Source organism: Callospermophilus lateralis, unplaced genomic scaffold, assembly GCF_048772815.1.
Source record: "Callospermophilus lateralis isolate mCalLat2 unplaced genomic scaffold, mCalLat2.hap1 Scaffold_84, whole genome shotgun sequence".
NCBI lineage: Eukaryota > Metazoa > Chordata > Mammalia > Rodentia > Sciuridae > Callospermophilus > Callospermophilus lateralis.
In genome coordinates this window covers 4409332-4434964 of record NW_027516477.1, presented here as the reverse complement: position 1 = coordinate 4434964, position 25633 = coordinate 4409332, and the positions used below count along the sequence as shown (strand labels likewise).

Genomic DNA, 25633 nt, shown 5'->3' with positions numbered 1-25633 from the left:
CCCCACCTGTTGAAGAAGAGGCTTTCTTTGCTTCTGAGGAAGGCAGACCCCACTGAGATCAAAGAAATCAGAGTCCAGCTTGAAGATTCAAATAGATTTGAAGTCCATGGTGAAGACAATAATCTTGAAAGCAGGGCTTTAAAGATAAAAGTGTTTTCTAAATTCTGAACCCTTCCCTTCAAATAAGAAGCAGCAAAACTTAGATCATAGAGAAGGGAAGACTAGGATAAGGAGCAACATTTGAAAGGGGAAAGAGGGAGGGTCAAAAGATCACATGCAAATGTCTTGATTAGTCCTGTGGGTAGAAACTTCCAGAATAGGCAGGCATAAGGAACTCATTCTCATGTTTTGAGAAACTTGAGAACACTGGGAGGTCTATGCCAGAGGAGACCGCAGGACACTCAAAGGTGTCCCACATTAGACAGTGGTCCTCACTCAATGGTACAGGAGAGTAAAGGAACTTAATTCAAGTGGAGTTAGAGGTCCCAATGGACCACAGTGTATGACTCATGCAGGGCTCTAGGAGGATCTACAAGTACCAGTATGGGATCAGAAGTGCTACAAGGACTGGTATGCCAGAGGAAACATGGATTTCCAAAGAGGAGGCCACGGAGCACAGGGCTCGTGACTGAAAGAACCCTCAATTTTTGCAGTGACATCCAAAATTCCAACCAGGACCCCTTACTCAATGACCCACAGGAGTCACAGGATGAGGGCCATCTAGTGGACAGTTGGAGGAATCCCAAGGACTTAGGCCTCTACCCAGGTGCCCACAGAGAGCAAAGGTACAGCTTGAAGAGAGAAAGAATCAGTTTGAATCCATAGATCTACAGTTTACCCCCAACTGACAGCTTTTTCCATCTAATGAATGTTGAGGGGGGCAGCACTCCAAGGTCAGGGTCAGTGATTGGCCTCAGGTTCAGTGGTCAGTCACACCCCCACATAGACAGGCTCTCGCACCAGGAGAGGGTCGGGAAAGCTCTGACACAGTTTAGCCAGAGAGCCTCACACTCAATCCGGGAGTTGCCCAATCACGTGTGAGAATGACTCCCCACAGTCTGCTCTCCCCTCCACTTCCCTAATCCCTGCCCACCCTCTTATTTCACAACTCAGATACTGCCTCTTTCAAATTGCCAAGGGGACCACAAGGGCCCCAATTGATTTCTTTCCTCTGAGAAGCTCCAGAACTGAAGACCTACCCAAATGCTGACACTTCATCACCAGTGTGTTTATCAAGCATTTTCATGGGGCACAGTGCACCCTTTTACAGGGAAGAAAATCCCATCTCAAAGAGGTTAGGAACCTGTTCCTGAGTCTCTAGAAACCTCAGCATCAGTGCTGCCCAGTCACATCCTCCCCCTCATGCCCAAAATATCATAAAAAACTAGGTCTTCATATTTTACAAGAAAACTTTGAAGGTTTATATCTATTCACCCTATAGTCCCGGTAAACTGCTTGAAGGTGGAGATCATTTATTTATGCAAAGTACAGCAAACATATATTGAGTTCCTGCTATTTGCCAGACACTGTGCTCAGCACTAGATATAAGGAAAAACCAATACAATTCTTACCACCAAAGTTTGTAGAGTCTGGGACAGAACAGAAAAGAAAACCTGCACTACAGAGTGGAAAGCGTCCTAATAAGGAAAATGTGGGGGTGGCCCAGATGGGAAAGCCTTTCCAAAGAAAAAGTCCTTTAACTGAGCCTTGAAAGGAAAAAAAGGCAGAAGAGAGGGGAACTTGCTTGTATTCAGCAGGTACTATGTGCTCAGCATGAACCAAGTGCCTTTTTAACACTCATAGCCACCCTCTGAAATATGCAGCAAGGGCAGAGGATGGCAGGCTTTTCAATTCATGCTGTGTTTCACCATCCATTACCAAGGACAACAAACTCTTAAGTACTATTTATGTGGCAGTACCATTCTAGATACTTCATGTATGTCACCTAATCATTACAACAATAGTGCTACAAGGTAAGCACTGTTTTACAAATCAGTAATACAGGCACAGAAAGGTAAAGAAAGCAACTTTCCCGCAGTCACATAGCAAGTGGATGAACTGGATTTAAACAAGGTATACTGACTCTAGAGTCTGAGCTTCTAGCCACCATCCTATGCCATGTCACCAGACATTTTTTCAACCTTTGAAACACCTTTATTGACAAAAGTAATGTACAGTCTTACTAAATGATTCCATAATTTAAATGTCTGAAACCTAAGTTTCTTCCTCATACCTTACCTCATTCTGTTTCTCAAAAGGAAATAGTATTAACAGTTCGGTAAGTATAAAAGCTAAATATTATTATTACCATTTTACAGATGGGAGAGTTGAGTCTTGGAAATGTCAAGTGACTCATCTGGGGTCACAGAGTTGGTAGATGGTAAAACTGGGATTCAGAACCAAATCTTTATGCCTCTAACAATTGTATGGAAACTACCAGACAAACAGGTAGCCTAGTAGAGGGACCCTCGAAGAAGCCTGGCATGTGCATTGCAGGCAGGATCAAGAAAGAGTGCAAGGGGTATGTGATCCCATTGGCCTTTTAGGAAAGTCTCTCTGGTGACAACTTTGGGGTGGAAAGTCAGAAACTAGAAGTACACAGTATCTCATGTTCCAGGTGATGCTATGCTATTTTATCATCATTTTACCTTGAAACAAAGCAAAATAGTTATCAAAAGAATTTCCTCCCAGATGTCTAGAAATGTAAACTTGTTTTAAATTGTCTCCATGGGCATAGTTCAGGAGCCTAGAAATGGGCTCCTCATGAGCTGAGTAGAAGATGGGAGCTGAGTCCTTGTCCCTATCCCTGCTGTGTTGTTTTCTGTAACTTCCTTTCCCTCTAAATCTGCCCTTGATCTTTACTTTACCCTTTCACTGGGACCAGTGTAACACAGAAGACAGTGTATCATCAGATCCACCCATGAAGAAGAGGCCTTTTACCTCCCAGAAGCCGCAGATTCATGTGCCCCATGCCCCTTAGCCAGGGAGGGAAGATAAATGTGTGAAGCAGTCAGCGGTAAACAACTGGGAGTGGTGGGAAATGTGGTAAGCTGGAGGAGGCATCAGCAATCTTGAACAGGCCAACACAATTTTTTTTTTTGGCACCAACATGCTAGTCAAACAAAATACAGTCAAATTCTCATTGTTTGCAGGTTCTGTATTTGTGAATTTGCCTACTTGCTAAAATGTATTTGCAACTTCAAAAATCAATACTTGATCATTTTGGGGTCATTCACAGACATGCACAGAGTAACAAAAAATTCTAAGGCTTCCCCTCACCACAGTCCCCAGCTGTAGTGAAGCTGACATTCTGCCTTCTCATTTCATACTGTAAACGAGTATCCTTTCCATGATCTATATATTGGCACATTTTCATGTCCTGGATGATAATTTTGTTGCTTAAAACAGCCCCCAAATCATAGGGTTAAAGCACTCTTTAGTGTTCCTAAGGCTGAGAAGGCAGGGTTAGGCCTTATGAGAAAACACATGTGCTCTGTAAGCCTCATGTAGGTATGAGTCATGGTACTGATAGCTGTGAGTTCAACATTCATGAAACAACAATATATATTAAATGAGGTGCCTTTAAACAGAGAACAAGGTTGTGGATTGATTGGCAGACAAAAAGTGTTGTGACCAGACTCTAGAGGAGCCCAGCCTTTATACTCTTAGGAGAATCCACTGTTTGGGATTTGCCAATTCCGTATTAGCTGCAACTTAATTCAATATGACTACTGATAATAGCAGGAATCATCTGGATCTGAAAGACAGTCATTTGGTGTCAGTTTCTCCAAGTTCTCTATGGCAGGATGTCTAAGGTATGACAGGTTATCACTGGGTTCTATAATTAAGTATTGGAGTTTGTGTGTGGTTTTTCCAAATTATGAAAGGAAATTCCAGAATTCACATTTTGGAATGCCTTATAGAATTAAAGGATGCATCAATCACAGCCCCCAAAGAAAAAATGCTTTCCACTCTCCCAAGTGCTTCCCAGTGGTCCACCTCAACCAGAAGCCAACTGACAAGGAGCCCAGGTCCAACCTCCAGGGCACAGAGAAGGGCAAGGAGTGGGTCTGCAGGAGGGTGAAATGGAGAATTAAGTAGAAGTTGCACCCACTTTCTCCACAGAAAAGTTTTAACTGGGCTTCTCCAGAAATCTTCACCATGGCTGATTTTAGGACTATGAGCAAAAGAGTCTCTGCAAAAGAGTTCAATGTAGATAAACTTATTATTTTCATGTCACCCTGTTTTACTTGGCTGCTGGCCAAGAAGATACCAGCACTACAGGAGCTGAACACCCCCTTACTAGTTTTTCACAAACATATCCAGTATAGTAGTTTGTAAAAATGTGCAAACTAGGCCTCTGGCCTTGAGCTGGGCTTCACAGAGATGTCTACATTTTTAAGATAAGAGAAGTTGCCAATTGGGCTCCATGGTAACAGCTGGCAGGGGGAGGGAAGAAAGGGGAGAAGAAGCTCTCCTCTTCTCAGGTGCTGTCCTTGAAGGGTTAACTTGCCCATAACAGTAAAAGAAAAAGCTGCTTTTGTGTGAATTCTGCAGACATGAACTTCTGAGCCCCTTCCCTTACATGCTACATATAAAACTCTAAAACTACCTGAAATCAGGGTTCAGAGGATTGATTGATTACAGCAAAAGCTGTGCCCTCTGAACCTGGATGCAGCTAAATAAAACTGTTTTCTGCTATCTTTGGTGCTTTGCCTCATCAGTCCCTACAACAAAACCAACCCAGGAAGCTAGATATTAATGAAGCAATCCCATAATTAATGTATAGATACAGTTAATGCATTGACCAGCTTGATATTCTGACAGTATTGGATACAACAGCAGGAACTGATGAGGTGAGAAAGTCTCTACAAGGAAGCAAAGCTTGAGCTGATCTGAAAGATGAGTAAAGGTCAAGCAGCTCAATGAGAGGGATAACAAATGCAGAGGCCCTTAGAGAGGAAGGAGCAGGGTGCTCACAGCAGGTAAAAAGGTAAAAATTTGGTCTTTTGAGAGGCTATTTGGCAGTTGCTACAATTTTTCAAACATGTAAACATTACTACTCAGTAAAACTCTTTTAGACATTTATTCTAGAAAAACTACTTTCACATGGGCCCAGAGTAGCATTAACCTGTTGTCAAGGGGAGTAAAACTGAGAGAAAACCTGAATAAACCCTCTAGCTTCACTTGCTTTTAGTTACTTGCCCTTATCCCACATAGCTAAGCAGTGTGCTCCTGTTAGCTTTTCTGAGCACCACACCTCTGCCATGGGGTTCACAATGGTAACAGTAGCCTCAGTTGATTTCAGGAACCTTGAGGTAGCCTTTGTCTCTCTCCAACTGGTTAAAGTCACCGACCCTTCCCTTGAGCCTGTTGAAGTATGGAGGGAGGACCTTTAGAAATCAGAAGGCCAAAAACGCGACCCTCAGAGTGCTAATGATGCCATTTTCTAACATTCATTCTAGGAAGTATCATGAGGTTTGATTATACATGTGCAGAAAACCAATTTTACTTTTCCTTCCGTGTAAGCCCCTTTCCCTATGCCTTAGACCACCTGCTTCTTTATCCTATAAACCCCCCTAGGAGCCTATCCTTAGGGAGGCAGGTTTGAGTCTGGAATTCCTACTTCCTGGTGTTTGGTGGCCTTGTGAGTACTTTTTCTTTTTTTTTTTTTTTTTCTTTTTACAAAACATCATTTCAGGCTTGGCAATGAGAAGCCAGGGGGCGACACAGGTCAGAATCTCGGTTACATTTTCTCAGATTGCCTCTACCACCCAATTGTCCCTTTCCAACCCATGAGGACCTGCCCTGGCAACTCCTCTCCGTTTAGTCCTTTCCTAGGATGAGAGGAGGCATCTTATGGAACCACTTGAAACCCATGCATCCCAACATTTGTCCTGTTGTTGAAACCTGGCCCAGTGTCTTTAAGTTGCAACATCCAAACCTTCCTTCCAGTGCCTCTGTATAATAAGTGATTCCACAAACGTGTTCTAGGACTTTAAAAACCTTAGAAATTCATGGTTCACAGGCCTGAGTGCCTGACCTAAAATAAGAGGAAAGTAAGACTTAAAATCTCTCTTTGTCTGTAAAAGGGCAGAGCTGCTTATGGGTGTGCTGTCTCCTCACAACTTGTGATTTTCCACTGACAGCTAAAGTGCAAGTACTGTGGGGCTTTTGGACACACTGCAAGAGCAGAAGTTGCCCCATCAAGTGCTGGGATGGTGCACTGGCCCCACAACCCTTGGGCCCAAAGAAGAAGAAGGAGAACCAGGCACCAAGCAAGCCTGAGAATTTCCAGAACACAGAGGGCTGTGAGCAGCCAGCCAAGGTCCAGGTACAGAGGTGAGGGTTGGGGAAGGTGAGATCCAAGCCTCGGGGACAAAACTCCAGGGGGGTGGTGTCTCTCCTTCTCCACACAGTCATCTCTACACATCCACGTGCAGCTAATGACTGGGTCAATGGAGAGAGATAGACAAGGATTTTACATCACAAAGCCGCAGCCTGCAGCTCATTCTCCTGTGCATTCAATTCAGAAAGGGGAGGGAGTCAGGGCAGCACTAGTTACATGAACACAAAGGCAATGTGTCCACCTGGAACCACTTAGTGGTAAATGAGAAGGGCTGGCTGAACGTAGGGACTGGGTGTTGTAGGAGGAAAGGCACAGACTTGGGGGAGATCCCAGGGTAGCACAGGAGACACTAAGAAAACGGACACCTCTCATTTCACTCCCTCCTCTGCATCCATCCAAATACCATCATGTGTTCTGCAGGCAAGAAGAGGAACAGGGGAATGCTCTACTCCAGACATGGAATAGTAGAGTCTGTAAACAAGTCTGGATGGTGCCTGGCGAAATGCCAGAGGGAGTGGTTTGTGAAGTAACGCCAGTAAGCCATTAAGTGTGGAGATTCCTTATAGGTTGACTGCTGTATCTAGTTTATGTTAATTAGATAAGCTGTGTGGAATGTATAAATACCTCTGTTGTCTTACAATAAACGGCTTCCACTCCTGCTGTATCAATCTACACAAGTTGCTCATCACCCCCTGGTTATTTTGCTGCAGTCGGACTGTGGCAATGGAGTACCAATAGGAGACCCCAGGAGACCCAGCAACACAAATGGAAGGAAGTGACAGAACCCAGTGCCTTTCTAAGGGTGAGTAAAACATGGTTGCCTGCTCTTTTGGTGTCCTGGATAAGCCTGATATGTTCTTCTCCATGGCCCTTCTGCCTGAGGGATTTGCTATCAACATTTAAACCCAATGGGACACAAGCTTGGATATTTTTCACATTTGCTCTTTCCAATTTTGTGTGGTATTTTTTTCATATTCCCCATGATGTGGTACATGGGCTCATGGAGGCAGAGTTGACTCCAACTTCTCAAAGGAGACAATGTCCAATGCAGTCATATTCCTACTGAAAGTGGGGCAACACTCTCAACTTCTGTGGGTCAACTCCTCTGTAGTCACACTCTGCTGAAAGGAGCATTAGCCATGGACATCCCATGGAAGAACACACAAAAGAGCCCTGTCCATCTCAATGCATGAGACCTCCAATTAAGAACGGGATATTTCCCAATATGCCCTGAAACATGTCAAGTCATTCTTGTAATGGATCTTTGGCTGATCGCCATGGAGGTGGAGCACCCCTTATCTTTTCCCGGGCTGATGACTTGTCTTCCTCTTCCACTCTATGTTCTATAGCCGAATTCCTGTTTAGGTGGGCCTTGTTGGTGCTTGAGAGAGAGCAGGGACTCAGGAAAGTTTCCTGTGTTTGTCTTTTCCTCCAGAAACCCAGCAGGCCATTGCCCATCCACACGACCAGGACGAAGTGTGTTCTGGGCTCTGTGTTTGAGCCACGTGTTCAGAACTCGGATGAGAGTCTTACCTTCACTAGCGAACATCCCTTTCAGAGACCCGAACTTGGACTCCACTCAGGTCCTGGGATCCAGAAAAAACAGGATGTGACCATCCCTGGCACCATCCATCCAGCATCAAGGCACTCAGGGCAGAACCGTGCCCTCTTTAGGAAGAAAGCTATTGAAACGCCAGAGATTGTCTCCTCTAAAACTGCCCAGACTTCTGCCAAAAGTCTCAGAGGGGGCCATGTTATCCACCCTCTGTCACTAGTCAGGTGTTCTGATGTGAGCAAAGAGCCCTGCCTGCAGCCTGCAGCATGTCCACAGAGCCAGGACCACAAACTCAGCTTCCAGGCCCCATGCAAGAGACAATCTCAGGTCCACATCCAGACTGGCCAGAATGCCCCAAAGAAACTCAGGCTGGGGCACAGTCTCACTCCACAGGGGAACACCTGTGGGCCAGGCTCAGAGGCTGGGAAGTCTCTGCCTGCTCGGCAAGATACAAGTGGTATTGGACTAAAAGGGTCATCCCAGGTGACCATGAAAACTCCAGGCCATGATTCCAGCATGGATCTTTGCCCTCCCAAGGAAAGCCCTTTCTTGAATCTAGTCAAGCCCTGCACCAAATCTAGTCCACCAGCACCCAGCTGTGTTCCCTGACAGCCCCTCCGAATGGTCTTCAAGAGAATGCACGAGGACTGGTGGGGGTAAAACGGGCCTCATTTGGTAACAGCTGCAGTGTCTGTTTCAACAAAACTCTGGAAACAGAGTGTGCCCATTAACTAGGAATGTGAAATGAACATTCCTATGGGACTCCCAATTTGGGAGATTAAGCAATTAAGAGGAATAAAGTAAACATAGATAGGGTAGCTTAGAAATATATAGAAGACTTAATGTCTAAGGAGGAAGAAAATTTGAAAACAATGTAAAAAGCATTACCAAATATATGTAAAAAAAATCTGTGTGTATATACACATATACAAATATATTAGGATAGGTCTGAATGGATATACCCCATGCTAACAATAGGTTTACTTCTGGAATAGGAGCAAGAAAGAATGATTTTTTGCTTTCAAAAAAAATTCTACCTATGAACTTTTAAACTTCTGAAGCTTTTCAAAGGTAATTTGTGTATAATTCTCATAATTAAAAATAAGTGCAGCTGGGCACTGTTGCTCAGGAGGCGGAGGCAGGAGGCTCATGAGTTCAAAGCCAGCCCCAGCAAAACCAAGGCACTAAGCAACTCAGTGAGACCCTGTCTCTAAGTTAAAAAAAAAAGGGCTGGGGATGTGGCTCAGTGATCAAGTACCCCTGAGTTCAATCCCTGGTACACATCCCCACCCCCCCAAAAGTACAGTATATGTTTAAAAACAGAAGGCAAGATTTTTTTAACTAAAGCAATGCTAGCATCTATGGGTTTTATACTGGGAAATATAAATTTTCCTAGAATCATTTATGTTCTGTAGCTCATCTTAGTCCTAGAAAATCCTTCAGGCCAGTAGTTTTCAATCTTGACTGAATATAGGGGAAACCCAGGGAGACTTTTTAAATGCTTATGCTCAGCCCCCATCTCTAGAGATTCTGAGTTAATTTTTCAGGGTGGGCACCAACCATGGGAATTATTTTCAAATTCCTCAGTGATTCCATTTTGCAGCCATTGTTGAGAACCTCTGCTCTTTGGTGTCTGTATCTCCTGGGTCTCTAACATAAAAACCTGGCTCTGAGATTTTAGCCAGCCAAGAACCACCAATCCCTTTGCAAAGAATGGTGTCTGGAAAGGGTGTGGGTGAAGATACTATCATACAGCCCTGATATTTTCATCAGAGGCAGCAGGATACATGTTGGCCTCAGAGTCGAGAAGGTACAGGCCTAGACTGTAAAAGATACACAGGCAAGGAAAGAGCTTTGAGGACAAATATAGTTAGACTATCCTTCTCATTATTTATTAAGCACCAACTGTGCTTTAGACCCTTTAGAACAGAACACAGACTGCTGACAAGAGGGTCAAGAAAGACTGTGAATCAGGTGAGTAATTCATCCTGGTTTACCTGGAACTTTCCTGGTTGAGGTGTGTTTGACACTGTGTTTACAAGATAGACAGGTCATTGGTTAATTACCTTAGATGCAAGCAGATAATTGTACATTTGATGCTTATCCAAATTGGGCTAGGACAATGAGAAAGTTAAAAGGAGAAAGGAAAAGGAAATACATCTGTATGTTGGAGAAGTGTATTCTCTATTTCTAAGAAAATATTACAAAGGTGACCAATGGGGAAGATGGGTCTTCCAGAGGTGACTAACTGTTCCAGTTTGCCTCATGTTATGGACTCTATGTGTTCCCCCAAATTCATATACTTTGGGAGGTAATCAGATGAGATAATGAGTACAGAATCCTCATGATGAGCTTATTATTTTTGTAAGAAGAAACCAGAGTGCTCTCAAAATCAACACCCCCCCCATTCTTTCTTATGTAGGAAATACCAAAAAGGCAGCCATCTACAAGCCAAGACTAACCGGAGCCTAACCACAATGGTGCCTGATATCCTGATACTGGGCTCTTAATTAAGCTACCCAGTATATGGAATTTCATGACAGCCATCCAAATAGACTGAAATAATTGAGATGTGGGATTTTCCCTTTTAAAAGACAGGCAGTCCTGGCAAACTGTCCCAGGTTTCCTAGGATTTGGACGTTCAATGCTAAAACCAGGAAAGTTCCAGGTAAGCCAGGATGAATTACTCACCTGATCCACTACATATGGTGTTCCTCTTTCTAAATGAGAATTTCTTCTTTTCATTAGGCAAAGGCAAAATTATTGGCAACTGCTTCCAGAATGTATCTCACATTTACCATCTCCATGGTTTGACCCCCAGGTAGAGGCATCTGCAAACAAGGCTAATCTTTCCTTGGCATTGGACATGCTGCTTTAAGAAAATTAAAGTGGAAGGCTCTTTTATGAGCAAAACCTTTATTGCTCTCATAACTAGTCAGACTGAGGAAGGTCCAGTGAGGGAAGCCTAAAATTATATTTATTTATTTTCTATTAATAAATCTGGGCTTCTCTTAAAGCATCAACGTAAGCTTGATTAAAGTTCTCTTGCAAATGATCCCCAAGTGATTTGTTCCGTGCCTTTAATTCAATGTCAAGAGCAGCTCCTTGTCAAATGGTTGCCAGGAGATAGCCCAGAATGCAACTCCCCATCTCCTCTGCCATGGCAACATGTTGATAGTTCTTCCTTTGTCTTCTATCTGTGGAAGTCTAGATTTCTGAGAATAGTATTCTTTCCTTGATTATCTAGTTAATCTTGCAGAGAGAAAAGAACCCTTCTAACATTCCTCCTGCACAAAGAGACATTACCAGTCTATCACTGACTGCTCCTTTGTGACCTTGAACTGTGGCTGCCATCATTCTTTCTTATCCTCTCAAGGCTTCCTTGAGACTCTTCTGCAAGCACTGTTAACCCTTAAAAATACAATAACCCACTTAAATGATGGCTTCTCAAATAGCAGGTGTGATCTTTATAACATTGTCCTGATCTAACAACAGGAAGTATGTTGAAGCTGGGGTTGATGGAAATGGGGCTAAGTGCAGTTTCTTCATTTGTGAAATAGGGAAATACTTGTAGGTTATTATGAGGATAAAATACCTTTAAAAATGTATTTAATGTAAGCTTTTAAAACAGTCACTGTCACATAGTTGGTATTCAATAAATGTTAGATCTTATTATCTGAGAACCATTCAATTTGATTTTTTGCCAAATTTAGAGAAAAAATATAAACTCTCACACAATTGCATTTATAAGTGACTACTCAAGTTGGCCTATGTAAAGATATTGTACTGGCTCTAAGTAGAGTCATCTGAACAAAATTGGTCCTGAGGGTTTAAAGAAAGTCACCAGAACTTGCCCTGTCTCTTTATTACTTGGATTTGATTTTTCCTGTAAGCTTCACCCCAATAGATTCTCTTACAGCCCCAGACTGACCTCCTTTTATCTGGCCATGCAGATAGAAAGAGCACTTCTATTTCCCAAAACATCCTACAAGGATTTTGGGAAGGAGTCACATTGGACTAATGGATATAATGTGTGCATCTGTGAGTCAAACTGTGTGGCTTGGGGATAGGACACATATAAGGGCCAGAGAAGGCTGTCAGTTCCACTGGTGGGACCAGTACTGGCCAGAGGATATGTGGCCAGACATGGGGTCAGTCCTACACAAACCACTTCAACTGAGAATGGAACAGGTGTTCCCAAAGAGAATTCACTTGTTATTGTTGTAGGGACAGATGAGGCAAGGCACTGAAGGTAGCAGGAAATAGTTTATTTGGCTGAAGCCAGGTTCAGAGGGCACAGCTTTTCTGTAATCAATCAATCCCCTGAAGCTCGATTTCACGTAGTTTCAGAGTTTTAAACCCAGCATGTAAGGAAGTTTACAGTCTGCAGAAGTTCACATGAATGCAGCTTTTTCTTTCACAGTTTTGGGCAAGTTAACCCTTCAAGTACAACACCTGAGAAGGGGAGAGCTTCTTCTCCCCTTTCTTACTCCCCCTGCCAGTTGTTATTATGGATCCCAATTGGTAACTTATTTTAAAAATGTAAACATCTCTGTGAAGCCCAGCTCAAGGCCAGAGGCCTTGTTTGCATATTTCTACAAATTACTATACTTCATATGTTTGTGAAAAACTAGTAAGGAGGTGTCCAGCACCTGGAGTGCTGGTATCTTCTTGGCCAGTGGCCAAGTAAAACAAGGCAACATGAAAATAAGAAGTTTATCTACATTGAACTCTTTTGCAGAGACTCTTTTGCTCATAGTCCTAAAATCAGCCATGGTGAAGATTTCTGTAGAAGCCTAGTTAAGACTTTTCTGTGGAGAAAGGGAGTGTCACTTTAATTCCCCCCTTTAATGATGACATAATTTAATCTATTTAATTTAAGAGCATCATTACTATTATCTTGGCTTAAAGCCTTATATAATGCCAAAACATTAGTTGTTTTCATCCTTTCAACAGTAGCTTCTATAGTGGACCCATTAGTTTTAATGCACAGTGGAGCCAAATATGGGAGCAATAAATAGGTTAACAGAAGAATATCCACAATACAAGTTAAGCTTTTAAATCTACCAAGAGTTGACCACCATCTCCCAAAATCGTTTTTGGGACCAAAAGTTTAATGCCCTTTCAAGTATGAACTAGCACGTGTGCTAGTTCTCTTGTGTTGTTGGCTATATTCTTAATTGTTTGTCTATTGTAATCCATTTGAATGCAACAATCTGAGCTGTTGAAGTTCCAACATATTTTTCTTTCCTCAGCCAGTAAGTAATCTAATTTCAAGTGATTTTGATAGTTAGCCACTCGCATCTGGTCTATTGGGTGGCTAAGAGGTGGAAGGCTGTGGCAATCTAATTTATAATAATTTTTAGTACAGCTTGTAAGTGGATAATTCTGTTTAACATGTAAATAGGAGTTCTATGGCTCCAACTGCCATTTTTTGCCTAGGAAGTGAGACCATAAGTGGCATTAATCCTTTGGGGTGGCCCAAAATTGGTGAACTCCTAAATCAAGTTCCTTCCCAATGGACCTCTTTTGTCTTTCCAAACAGTCAGCCAACTATAGCATTCCTCTGGCAGGACAGGTCCTAAATATATTTTACCACCTCTTGGTTATAAGATAATGTATGTGAGGTTAAAGTGGATTGTCTTGACACATGATTCACATGATCTCCATGGTTGGAATACGAGTAAGCCAGAACCCCTTGAGGTTATCAAAGTAATCCAAACTAAATAATAGACTGACATTTGGTTAGCATAGGTTAAAACAAAGTAAATTAACAAAGCCAAACTACTAACATCAAACAAATCCTATAAAACTTATATAAGCATAATAAAAATGTATAAATGAAATTTTGTTACCCAGAGTCCAGTCAGTAGAAGTTACTGTTTTCAAACCAGTAGCAAAAAACAAACAGAGATCCATGTATATATCTAGAAGCAAAGGATGGCAATGCATCACAGTATAAAAACTATCTTAGAGGTTGAAAGAGTTCATTAGTTTTGGGGGAAGTTTATCTTTCACTGTGCATTGATCAGCCAGTCCCTCCCATGTGACTGAAACAGTACCATAGTCTGCTCAAGACCAATCAGCTTCTGGAGTGACTGGAGCAGGGCTGTAGTCCTTCTGATCATCAAGCTTCTTTCATGCTCTTTTTTTTTTCTTTTTATGGTCAGCTTTAAGGGCATAGCAGTGTCTGGAGAGCACTCCCAGTCTTCATCTGCAGGCTTCAGTCTGGTGTAATGAATCCAGGGACCTATTTCTGCAAACTTGACTGCAATTGGGGTGGATAAAATAACAGTGAAAAGGCCCTTCCAAATAAGTTTAGGTGTTGAATATTCCATTCTTTGACCCAGACTCAACTCCAGGCTTGAAAGAGTGTGTATCTGTGGTCAAACTTACTGGCAATTTTTTAACCCATTGGCTGAGAACTTGTAAAGTTTCCCCTAAGGCCTGAAGCTGTCATTTCAGGGTTAATTCTCCTATCTCTCTTAAGTCTCCCTGTAGTCCCCTAATAAGAGGGAGGGCCTCGAATACATTATCTTATAAAGAGAGAATCTAGTCCTCCTTAACAGTGTAATAGGGAGAAGTTCATCACAATGTGAGTCTCCTGAGACAGCATACCCAATTGAGCCTTAAAGTCCTGTTCATTCTTTCAACTTTACCAGAATTCAGCGGCCTATAGGCAGTATGTAACTTTCATCTGATATTTGAACTCTTGTTCAGTAATCATGATACCTCTGCCCAAAAGCTGGCACATTGTCTTTGCCAGTAGTTATGGGGATACCAAGTCAGGGAATAATTGTCCAGAGAAGCATCCTGGTTATCTCCTTAACCTTTTCAGTGCAGTTGGAAAAGACCTCTACCCAGCCAGATTATGAGCACATAAAAACCCAAAGTTATTTATAGCCCTATGAGTGTGGTAGTTCAGTGAAGTCTAATTCCAAGTCTTCAAAAGGTGCTTATCCTATAGTTTAGATTCCTAGTGGAAGCTTTTGCCCCTGACAAGGATTTCTACAGATCATCCAGGTGATGCTTGTGAGCCAGGGAACATAGAAATGTTGACTCAGAACTGTCTCAAGTGCTATATGTCCAATGTGTTTTCCTGTGGAACTGTCTGATAAAGGCTGGGGCTAGAATCTCTGGGATGGCAATGCCGACCATCAGAAACTCTCCATCATCATCCTGGGAGAAAATTTTCTTTTGCAGTCTTAAACCACTTACTTTCATGTTGGGAATATGTTGGCTCCCATTCTGTTAGAAAGTTGGTCAGGCAGAAGGTCAGCATTTAAACCTGGAACTGGATTTTCTTCTCGTTTCTTGCAGGCAGCTAATCTGGACTCTCTGTTAGCTCTCCAATTGCCCTAAGCAAACACAGTGTTTCCCTTTTGATGGCATTAGCAATATATAATCACAACGTTTCTGGGAGCCCACACAGTGTCCAAAAGTTTAAGAATTTCTTGCCCATACATTTTGCTTTTTTTTTTTCCCTCCTGAGTTAATTAGCCCCCTTTCCTTACATAAAGCCCCATGAACATGAAGGATAGTGAAAACATATTTTGAGTCTATGTAAATTTCCACACAGACTCCTGCTGTCAACTGAGGTGCTTGAGTCAAAGCAATGAGTTTTGCTTTGTGTGCTAAAATTCCCTGAAGCAGAGGTTCTGCCTCGAGACTGGAGTCCAGAGTGACCACTGCATATCCAGCAAAGCATACCTCATATTTTATAAAACTGCTTCCTTCTGTGAAGTACTCCACATCAGAGTCCCTGAGGGCTGGATGGCCAGGTGTGGTCTGCTGGAGAACATTTCATCCATGACTTCAATACAGTTGTGATCAGGTTTTCCAGGTCCAAAGGACAGCTAAGTTGCTGGGTTTAGAATCAGGATAACTTCAACATGGACATGTGGGTTGTCACATAAAATGTCCTGGTATTGACCAATGTCTCATTAGTCAACCAATATTGTCCTTTGTACTCTAACAATGTCAAAATTGAATGAGGAACCCTAAAAACCAATTTTTGTTCCATAGCCAGTTTATCAATTTCCAACACCAGAATATCTGTGGCTACAAGGGCTCACAAACAAGGTGGCCAGCCTTGGGCTATAAAGTTCAGCTATTTGAATACCTGAGTCAAGACTCCTACAGTAACTCCAGACTATTCATGGATGTATAGAAAGAAAAGTTTCTTTGAGATCAGGGGGCCCTGTCCAGATGCACTGGGAGTGCTTGTTTAATGTCCTCAAAGGCCTTTTGTTTTGTTAGTTGGCCCCCATATTAGAGGATTCCATTCTCCCCCCTTTGTGACTTCATAGAAGGGTTTTGCCATACTGAAAGTTGGGGAACTGTATATGGCTGAATCTAGTAGCCCCCAATAATTTTCTAGTCTGATGGCAGGTTGAAGGCACTATAATTGAGCAGATCTCCTGTTTCTTTTGAGGCCCAGTTCTGTTGTCTGTTCTGTTGCTGAATCAGATGATAACCAAGTTATGTTACTTTTTCCTTGAAAAATGTGGGCTTTTAAGTCAGAGTCCAGTGCTGTCCCAAAAAATGATGTACTCAAGCACCTGGGAGGAACTGTCATTTTTGGAAACGAAGTATACACAGAGCCTCAGACACTTTAAGATGCAGGATTTTTTGTTGTTGTTGTTATCTCCCAGTGCAGGATGTTGGCTGATGAAATTCTCCAACTCTTAAATCTAATGTAATCTCTTAGCAGAGATTGATGACCTAGGGCATCATTTGTATAAAAAGCACCTATGTAAATCTCACCATGGGATATCTGCAAAGGTTGGAGGGCAGTGGTGTTGTCCTGTGCAGATCTTGGTGTGGTAGCCACATTGTGCCCACCTAGATGTGAAGGTGTGACTTTCTCCTCCTGCCAGGTGGGAGCCTGCTCTAATTTTATATAGTAGCTGCCTTGCTTGTGTTTTTGTTTGCTATGCCTGGGTGCATGGGGCTCTGTGGCCCTTCCTGCTGGTGGCTCACAGCTTGTGGCTTGGGGCCAGGGTGCCATGTCTTTTTGGAGTGTGCACCCTATGACCCACTATTGGCTGTTAACTTGAACTTATTCCCAGTGTATTCTTGGGCTTGCAGCAACTGAGCCCTCTTGAGGCCCTGGGTTCCATGCATCAGATACAGCTGTGTGTGTGTGTCTATAGGACCCCTGCCATTTTTAGCAATCATCAACTTATGAGCAAGTGGGAAGAAACTGAAAATAGGGGCTGGGGCAAACGGCTGGAAGAAAACATTTGCTCCTTCTCAGTTCAAGGCTTAATTTTTGAGCATGGTATTAGGTGCTTGCCTGCCAGGACCATGGAGACTTTTTTGTCCTTTATAAATGTTTGGGTCATTGGCTTTGTTCTGTTGAGACCCCCCTTTGAGTGACCTCTGGGTTTGTGGTGAGGGCAGTTGTAAGGAGATCCATCTCCTCTTATCTTTTTGGTCTGCCTGTCTTTGAGCCTCTGGGTCTCGACTGATGAAAACAGTAGTGGCCATTTTATTCAGCTCTCTGGCACACTTCTCAGTAAAGCCCTCTAGGTTTGTAATTTTTGGCAAATGGCTCTCTGAGCCTGTCCCACAAAGGCTGCATTGATAACCTGTTGCTTGAGTCTCTGCATCTTTTAGCTGACAAACTTGCATTGCAGCTTCTACACATGTATAGTGTCCCTCCTCCCCCAGGTGCCCCTAGGCAGGGAAAGGGGTGGCAGCAGCGGTGACCCAGACACATAGCTCTGAGTCAGTTGGGCACATGTATTTTGATTATTTCTGCCAATTTCATAAGGCAAAAGAGCCTTAGGCAGATGTGGGGCCCAGAGAAATATTCAGTGCTCTCAAGGGTGCAAGAGGGGAGATCCTGGAGCAGAAGGAGGCTTTGCACAGCTCTGCTTGTCTGCAGATGCACTCTGGCTTAAGGCTAGGGCTTAGGGCTGGCTCTGATTTCTTCTATCTCTTGGGCACAGTATTTTTTCCCTTTCTCTTAGACTTCCTATGAGGACTTCTTGATATCTCTTTATCTTTAGATCTTCTATGTTGGGGCCCCATCCTAGTTCTGGATAATGGGCTGCATCGGATCAGTCATGGCACAGGGTTTCTCCATTTAGGAGGGAGTGTGATTTTTCCATCTTATAAACACATTGGTGGTGAAAGACTGACACATAAATCTACCCCAACATGGGCAGATCCTTTAGTCCCTTGCATCTGGAGAGTTCTCATCTGAATTGTGGCTCTGGTCTTAAGACAAATCTCCCACCTTAATCTTGAGAGGTGAAAGAGTCTTTGGTTCTAAGAAGCCCTTGGCTCTGAGGGCATCCTGGAGGAGAGAATAGCCAGTATTGGGGGGCCATCATTTGTTGCCTCTGAGGATGACAGGCTGAGGAGACAGTCTGTTTTTCCAATGGTCTTGGCAAAGTTGGGTAGAGTGGCTTATAAGGTAGTAGATCCTCTTCTGACTGGGGTGTGGGGGGCAGTTTCCCTTCCTGTCTTTTCTGTGTCAGGTTCTCTGTTTAGCTGCTTTATGCTGGGTCTTAGAGACCGCTATGTTCCTGGGTAACATCAGCTTGATCTGCCCATATAGACAAGGTCTCAACTAAGGGTGCTGTTTCTGTATTTCTCTTGCCAGCAATCAATATAAGAGAATTGGTTCAGGGGATCCAACAACAATCAAAAGGACCTCAGCAATGACTCTCTTATCTAAAGATCCTTCTTGTGGCCAGCCCACTCTTGGGTGGGCTATTCTAACTCACAGAGAGTATGCAACCTTTGTGGAGTGAGTTTCATCCCACAGTTAGCAGGAAAACCTTCCTAAAGGTTTTTAACACACATTTCAAAAGGATCAGTTTCCTTTGTGTTCCTCCCATGTTCCACTTTGCATTGATGTGGCACATCTGGCCATTCCCCTTTCAGGGACTTAGGGTCCTTTTAATCTTGCAGGTCAGTTTCAACCCACGACCTGAAGCTTTCACTTAGAAATTGGTTGGTGAAATTCCTCCATAGACTGTATGAGGTGCAGGGAACTGCAGATCAGAACTCTGCACTCACTTAGGCCCTTGGATTTTATTGGAACCTTGGTCCATCTCATTCATGCACTTTCACACAGACATGGCCAGAACAAAATTTCTAAAATGCCCAAATTCCAACAATTCCAAACCAAATAAAAAGGGAGTCAAGATTTCCTCTCTGCTTGCTGACCCCAAACAGAGACTATCGGGTGACTCCCTGGGTCCATTTTAGCTCCAACCACTTTGGAGGGTACTCAGAACCCAACAGAGGTTGTTGATCAAGCCTCTCTTTCATCTGCTTAGGCCAATTAGGGGAAGTCAGGTGGGCTGCCAAAACAAATGGACCCAGGTCCCACATTTTCAATTGGGCTGTATTGCAAAACCCTAAATCTGGTTCCTGCTTCCTTGGGATTCTCTTGTGCTCAGGGTCCTGGGTGAGTTGATCCTCCTTCAGACCAATAGGGGGCCTGCATGTGCCAAGGGGAACTCTGTCCCCCACTGCCCCAGGGAAGCTGGTCCCTGGAGACAAGTGAGGCAGAATAGACTTCCTTACCTGCTCTGACCATCTGGGTCACCAAAATCGCTATAGGCACAGACAAGACAAGGCACCAAAGATAGCAGAAAACAGTTTTATTTGGCTGGAGCCAGGTTCATAGGGCACAGCTTTTACTGTAATCAATTAATCGCCTGAACCCCGTTTTCAGGTAGTTTTAGAGTTTTATACCCAGCATGTAAGGGGAGGGGCTCAGAAGTTCACAATCTGCAGAAGTTCACATAAAATCAGCCTTTTCTCTTACTGTTCTGGGCAAGTTAACCCTTCAAGGTCAGTACCTGAGAATGGGAGAGCTTCTTCTCCCCTTCTTCCCTCCCCCTGCCAGCTGTTACCATGGGGCCCAATTGGCAACTTCTCTTATCTTAAAAATGTAGACATCTCTGTGATGCCCAGCTCAAGGCCAGAGGCCTAGTTTGCACATTTCTACAAACTACTATACTGGATATGTTTGTGAAAAACTAGTCAGGGGGTGTTCCTCTCCTGGAGTGCTGATATCTTCTCAGACAGTGACCAAGTAAAACAGGGTGACATGAAAATAGAAAGTTTATCTACATTGAACCATTTGTAGAGACTCTTTTGCTGATAGTCCTAAAATTAGCCATAGTAAAGATTTCTGGAGAAACCTAGTTAAGACTTTTCTGTGGAGAAAGGAGGTGTTACTTCATTATTACTAGAACAAGGGGAAAGTGTCACTTTATTATAACTAGGACAAGCTAGGAAGAAAAAAACCCAAAAGATATGTGCTGCAATATCACTTCTTCTTCAGTTCTTATCTACATTAATAAATTTGTAAACATGTTACCTTGAATAATAAAGAGTTTTAATAAAGAGTAAACAACATAATTATTTATGGAGTATTACAATTTCAGATATCCAGATATAGGAAGTCTGATTTAGTATTCCTAGAGTGAAGTCCAGCTATCTGCATTTTAAAGACAACTTCCCAGGCAAGCCTGATATAATGTGTAATGTGTAAAGTGGTAAGTATATAAGTGCTAGTTTGTGTTCTATTTTTATCTTATATTTGACAAAGGTGACATGCATGTCACACATACTTTCAGAACTTTTAATTCCATTCCCATGAATCTACAGAAAGATAAAATACTATAGAGCAATCTTAAATACCTAAGAGCACCTTCCTCTTGCTGCCACTGCACCATCTATGAGGATCAATTATAGCCTTTTCCATATTCATGTGTTCGTTCCTCTTTTCTTCTTTGCTTGGGGTAAGGGATCCTGTGATCAGAGAATACATCCTGACCCCAAGGAGCTCCTAAATGAGGGAGCCTCCTTCTAGTAAGGAGGAAGGCAGATGCTGACAGGACAAATATGACAAATACCGTGGTGGAGAACACTTGCATGAGGTGTGCAGGACACAGAACACTGCCATGTGGTGACTATGGGGATGGTGCCACTGTTTGCTCATCTGTATCCCCTCACTAGACCTAAGTCCCTTGAGGACAGAGATTGCATTTTCATTTAAGTTTCTCACAAGTTCGAGGGAAGGTGGAGGGTGAGTGAGGTTGAGGCAAACCCAGGGTTTCTGAATCCCAAAGCTAATACAAATTTGGAGGCACTCTCTAAGAAACATACAGAATCACCAATACATAATTAGATGTATTTATGACTATTTATTTAAAATGAGTAAAGAAATCAGAGCAAACTACAGAAGCCTTAGTGATTCCTGTCCATATAGTCCGACTCTCTTTAGATAACTTATCAAAAACACTTAAAGGGAAATGCTTCCAATTGCTGACTGGTTTTAATTTCTCACACACAACCCTTTATAACCCAGGAGCAATTGGAACCCTAGAGGCCCGTGTGACCAGATGACCACAGCAATGCCACAGTGAAGCTGAGAAGAAGTGAATTTGTAGGAGAAAGCTACACATGGACACCAATGGACAAAATTTGGCAGTTCAGTCTGTCAAAAAATATAAAACAGTTGGCCAGGTGCATTAACATATGCCTGTAATCCCAGCAGTTTAGGAGACTGAGGCAGGAGGATCTCAAGTTCAAAGCCAGCCTCAGCAAAATCAAGGCACTAAGCAACTCAGTGAGGCCCTATCTCTAAATAAAATACAAAATAAGGCTAAGGATGTGGCTCAGTGTTCAAGGGCCCCTGAGTTGAATCCCTGGGACCTCCTTCCCCAAAAAAGTTAATAAATGAAACCCTTGATACCAGACAGCAATTGAATTTGGTTTGTTATTTCAGCAAAATATCCATCAACACAACTGCTTCATTTTCTGTAGAAATCAGCAACTCCAATTAGAACAGACCCCACTCAGCCCCTGAGGCCTGGGATGAAATCTTTGCTGCCTGATCTAGAGCTGGAAGTGGGGAATGAGTAGCAGATTTTGCCTTATGGTTTCAATTTTGTTTCTGTCAAGTGGGTGATAAAATCAGGAAACAGAACAAGAATGTTTAGACAATGACTTGTTTACTGGTTTCTGGTTCAATTTATTGTCTGCTTAGTTACCAAGGGAATCCACTACACATGATTTAAGTGTATTTGTTAAATGCTGTCCACCAATAATGAAACAGATCTTCACTTAAATCCTCTCTTCCTGCTCTAAGGTTACTCTGACTTTCTAGGTAAGTTACAGCATCTGTTTTGTTTTACATCAGTGATTCTCTACCTTTTTGGTTTCAGGACCACTTTACACACTTAAAAATTAATGAGGAAACCAAAGAACATTTTTTTATAATGTAGGTTAGTTCTATGAATATTTATCATTATAGGAATGAAAACTGAAAACTATTTAAAAATATTTACTAACTCACGAAAATAATCCCATTTTATAGTAATATAACTTCTTATGAAAAGTAAAAATGTTTTCCAAAACAAAAAAAAGAGAAAGAATGATAATAATTAATGTCTCTCAGTTTTCCAAATCTTTTTAATGTCTGGTTTAGTAGAAGACTGCAGATTTGCACACCTGCTTCTTTAATCAATCTCATGATATGTTGTTTTGGTTGAGGATATGAAGATTATTTGCATAACACAGAGATATATAGTTAGAAAGGTAAAAACCATTATAATAGCATATTCAGATAGTTATGAATATTCTTTGATTCTATGCCAAAACTTGATAAGTGGTAGTTTCTGCTTTGCTTTAGATTTGAGGTATCCCCCAAAGGCTTATGTGTGAGACAATGCAACAAAGTTTATAGGTGAAATATTTGGGTTTTGAGAACTTTAACCTAACCAGTTCATTTATCCACTGATAGGGATTAACTGGATGGTAACTGTAGGCAGGTGGGGAGTGGATGGAGACGGTGGGTCACTGGGGATATGATTATGGATTTTTTATTTTGTCTCTGTTGAATGAAACTCTCTCTGCCTCCTGCTTGCCATGTCCTGAGCTTCTCTCCTCTACCATGCCTTTCTGCCATGATGTTCTGAGCACCTTAGGTCTTAAAGTGGAGTTGGCTGTCCATGGACTCAGACCTCTGAAACCATGAGTCCCAAGTAAACTTTTTTTCCTCTATGTTGTTTTTGTCTGGCCTTTTGGTCACAGTTTCATAAAAGTTAGTTGCAATGTGGAATCTGAAACCATGTCAATGGACATGATCTATCTTGCATTTTGAGTGATTTTTTAAAACTTATCATACTTTAACCAACATTGTGACCAATATCTGACACATAGAAAGTATTATTTCACTGACTTATGCAGATTTTCCAAATGATGACACTTTACATTACCCAAAATTTAAAAAGTCATATTTATTATATCACTAACAAAAAAAGTATTTTAAGTATTGGGAAGCTGATGAGATCATAGAGAAGGATGTAAGTTTTCTAAAATTTTCATTTTTGCTTAGCAAATATATTGGTTGTTTTCATTGAAGTCACAAATTCATTTTGTTAATTTTCAAAAAGCTGGTGAAATACACAAAACCAATAGCCATAGTTTGTCATTCTTTTAAGTGAAAGAATGGAAAAGATGGCTAGTTGAGCTCATTACTCAAATAATCACATGAGTACTTCCTCAGGATATGCATTCTTCAATTGGTTGCATTTCTTGACGCAGAATCCCATTTTTCTACACAGAATATTAAAAAGATATATGATCAAGAGTTTAGATTTAATAAAATTGAGTAATTTTTTTTACTGTTTTAGGAAGGACACTTTTTTTCTGAGAGAGAGAGAGAGAAAGAGAGAGAGAGAGAGAGAGAGAGAGAGAGAGAGAATTTCAATATCCATTTTCTGGTCTTTCAGCGGACACAACATCTTTGTATGTGGTGCTGAGGATCGAACCCGGGCCGCACGCATGCCAGGCTAGCGTGCTACCACTTGAGCCACATCCCCAGCCCAGGAAGGACATTTTTTAAATGACACTTTTTTATAAGTGTATAATGGTGAAGATAAAATCACTGCTAGTATAGCCCAATTCTATTGTTTAATTCCTACTAAAGCATTATAAGTTTCACCAACCATTCAAAGAAGCAGATCCAACCCCAGCAGCAGTGACCCAGCTGCAGGTCTCTGTATCCCAGTTCTCCAGCAGGCAGGCACTTGACAATGAAGATCTCAATGGAGCGTCCTGTTCAAGGGTGGACCCAGAAATCCAAGGTAAAAAGTAGACTTAACCAGAAGGCACTTGGAAGAGTGAAAAGCTGGAAATATTGCCCAAGGAAAATCTCATCAAGTTTCCCAAGAGGAAAATGATGCTTATTACAGAAAGCTAATTAAAGGTGTTCAGAATTGTGGGAAATGGAAGAACTCAAGTCAAAACCTGTTGATGGAAAAAGTGATGAGATCACTAATATCTGGCTGAGTTTCTAAATCTTCAAATTGGGCTTGAAAAGTTCTGTTTTCTACTCTTATCATTGGACTGAGAGTAGGGCCATCTTGCCCACAACATACTCAGTCCTCCCTAGGAGCAGAGAGAGAACTGCTCTCAGGACCACACTCCTTACCTGGCCTTGAGGATAGCCCTATTGGTGTGGCACCTCAAGCCATGGAAAAGTCCCACTCACCACTATTACCTGGGATTTGGGATATAGGGGACTTGTCAGGAAGGAGAATTTAGGGAATGAAAAAGGCAACTGAATATTTGTATGGAAATAAAAAACATGTTTACTGCACAGGTATGGTGGTGCATGCCTGTAATCCTAGTGGTTCAGGAAGCTGAGAGAGGAGAATCATGATTTCAAAGCCAGTCTCAGCAAAATTGAGGTGCTAAGCAACTCAGTGAGACCCTGTCTCTAAATAAAAATACAAAATAGGGCTGGGGATGTGGCTCAGTAGTTGAATGTGCCTGAGTTCATTCCCTGGTACCCCTCCAAAATTATGTTTATTTATTGGAATGGGACAATAATTATTTATAAATAGAAAGTGCTAGAATTCAATATTGTATTAAAATCCTGCTTCTTCTACTACAAAAAATAAAAGTTGTTTCACCAACCATTGCCTTTATACTATCAGTGCAAATGCCAATAAATGAAAAAGGCAAATAGTAGCTTAGTATTTAAATAATTTTGACATGCACTGATGTGTAACTTTCTCCATTTGCTGTTAACAGCTTAAGTCCTGGGATAAACAAGTAGCTGGGTTTAAAAAAGATTAGGGTTCTTCCAGGCAGATACAAAAAACAATACCAAGGAAGTCAAAGGTGTTAAAGGAGAGTACAGTTTGTGCTTGAGAATCTAAATTGGGAAAGAAAGAAAGTGAGAATTGAGGGCAATAGATAGTGAGAAAGTGGCATGCTCATCAGAAATATGGAGGGAAAGGTCCAAGTTGTATGGTACCATGGAGATGACAGAGAAAGTATAATTATTGATTTCAAATGCTGGGTTTGACTCTGGGACAGATAATAAGAATGACTCATTATAACAAGAACAGTAGCTGGCTTTCATTGTGACACTATGCTGGGAACTTGACAAATGGTATATCAGTTAATCTCTGTCAGTTCTATGAAAGAGGTACTACTATTATTTACTGACAAAAACTGGGGAGGCAGATTTAGGAAATTTAAATACTTTAGTATTGGAATTGAATTTCAAACCCAGGTCTATACAGAGCCCATCTTTTTTATTATGCAATGTTTTCCTATACCTCACAAAACCAGGTAACATGGAGTCAGGCTTGGTAAGGTACAAGAAAGTTTGTATTAGTAAAGTGACCCCCAAAATAAAAGAAAAGAAAAAAGAAAAGAAAACCCCTCAGTGAAGACCT

General features: G+C 41.9%; 1 protein-coding gene across 1 annotated transcript; it reads left to right on the top strand.

Annotated features, from left to right (window-relative positions):
• The first annotated feature begins 543 nt into the window (after positions 1 to 543).
• LOC143641088 (protein FAM90A26-like) lies at positions 544 to 8513 on the top strand. Its single transcript, XM_077108498.1, has 3 exons — positions 544 to 766; positions 6150 to 6334; positions 7785 to 8513. Exons 1-3 carry the CDS (start codon positions 544 to 546, stop codon positions 8511 to 8513), a joined length of 1137 nt encoding a protein of 378 aa, XP_076964613.1.
• The last annotated feature ends 17120 nt before the right edge of the window (positions 8514 to 25633 follow it).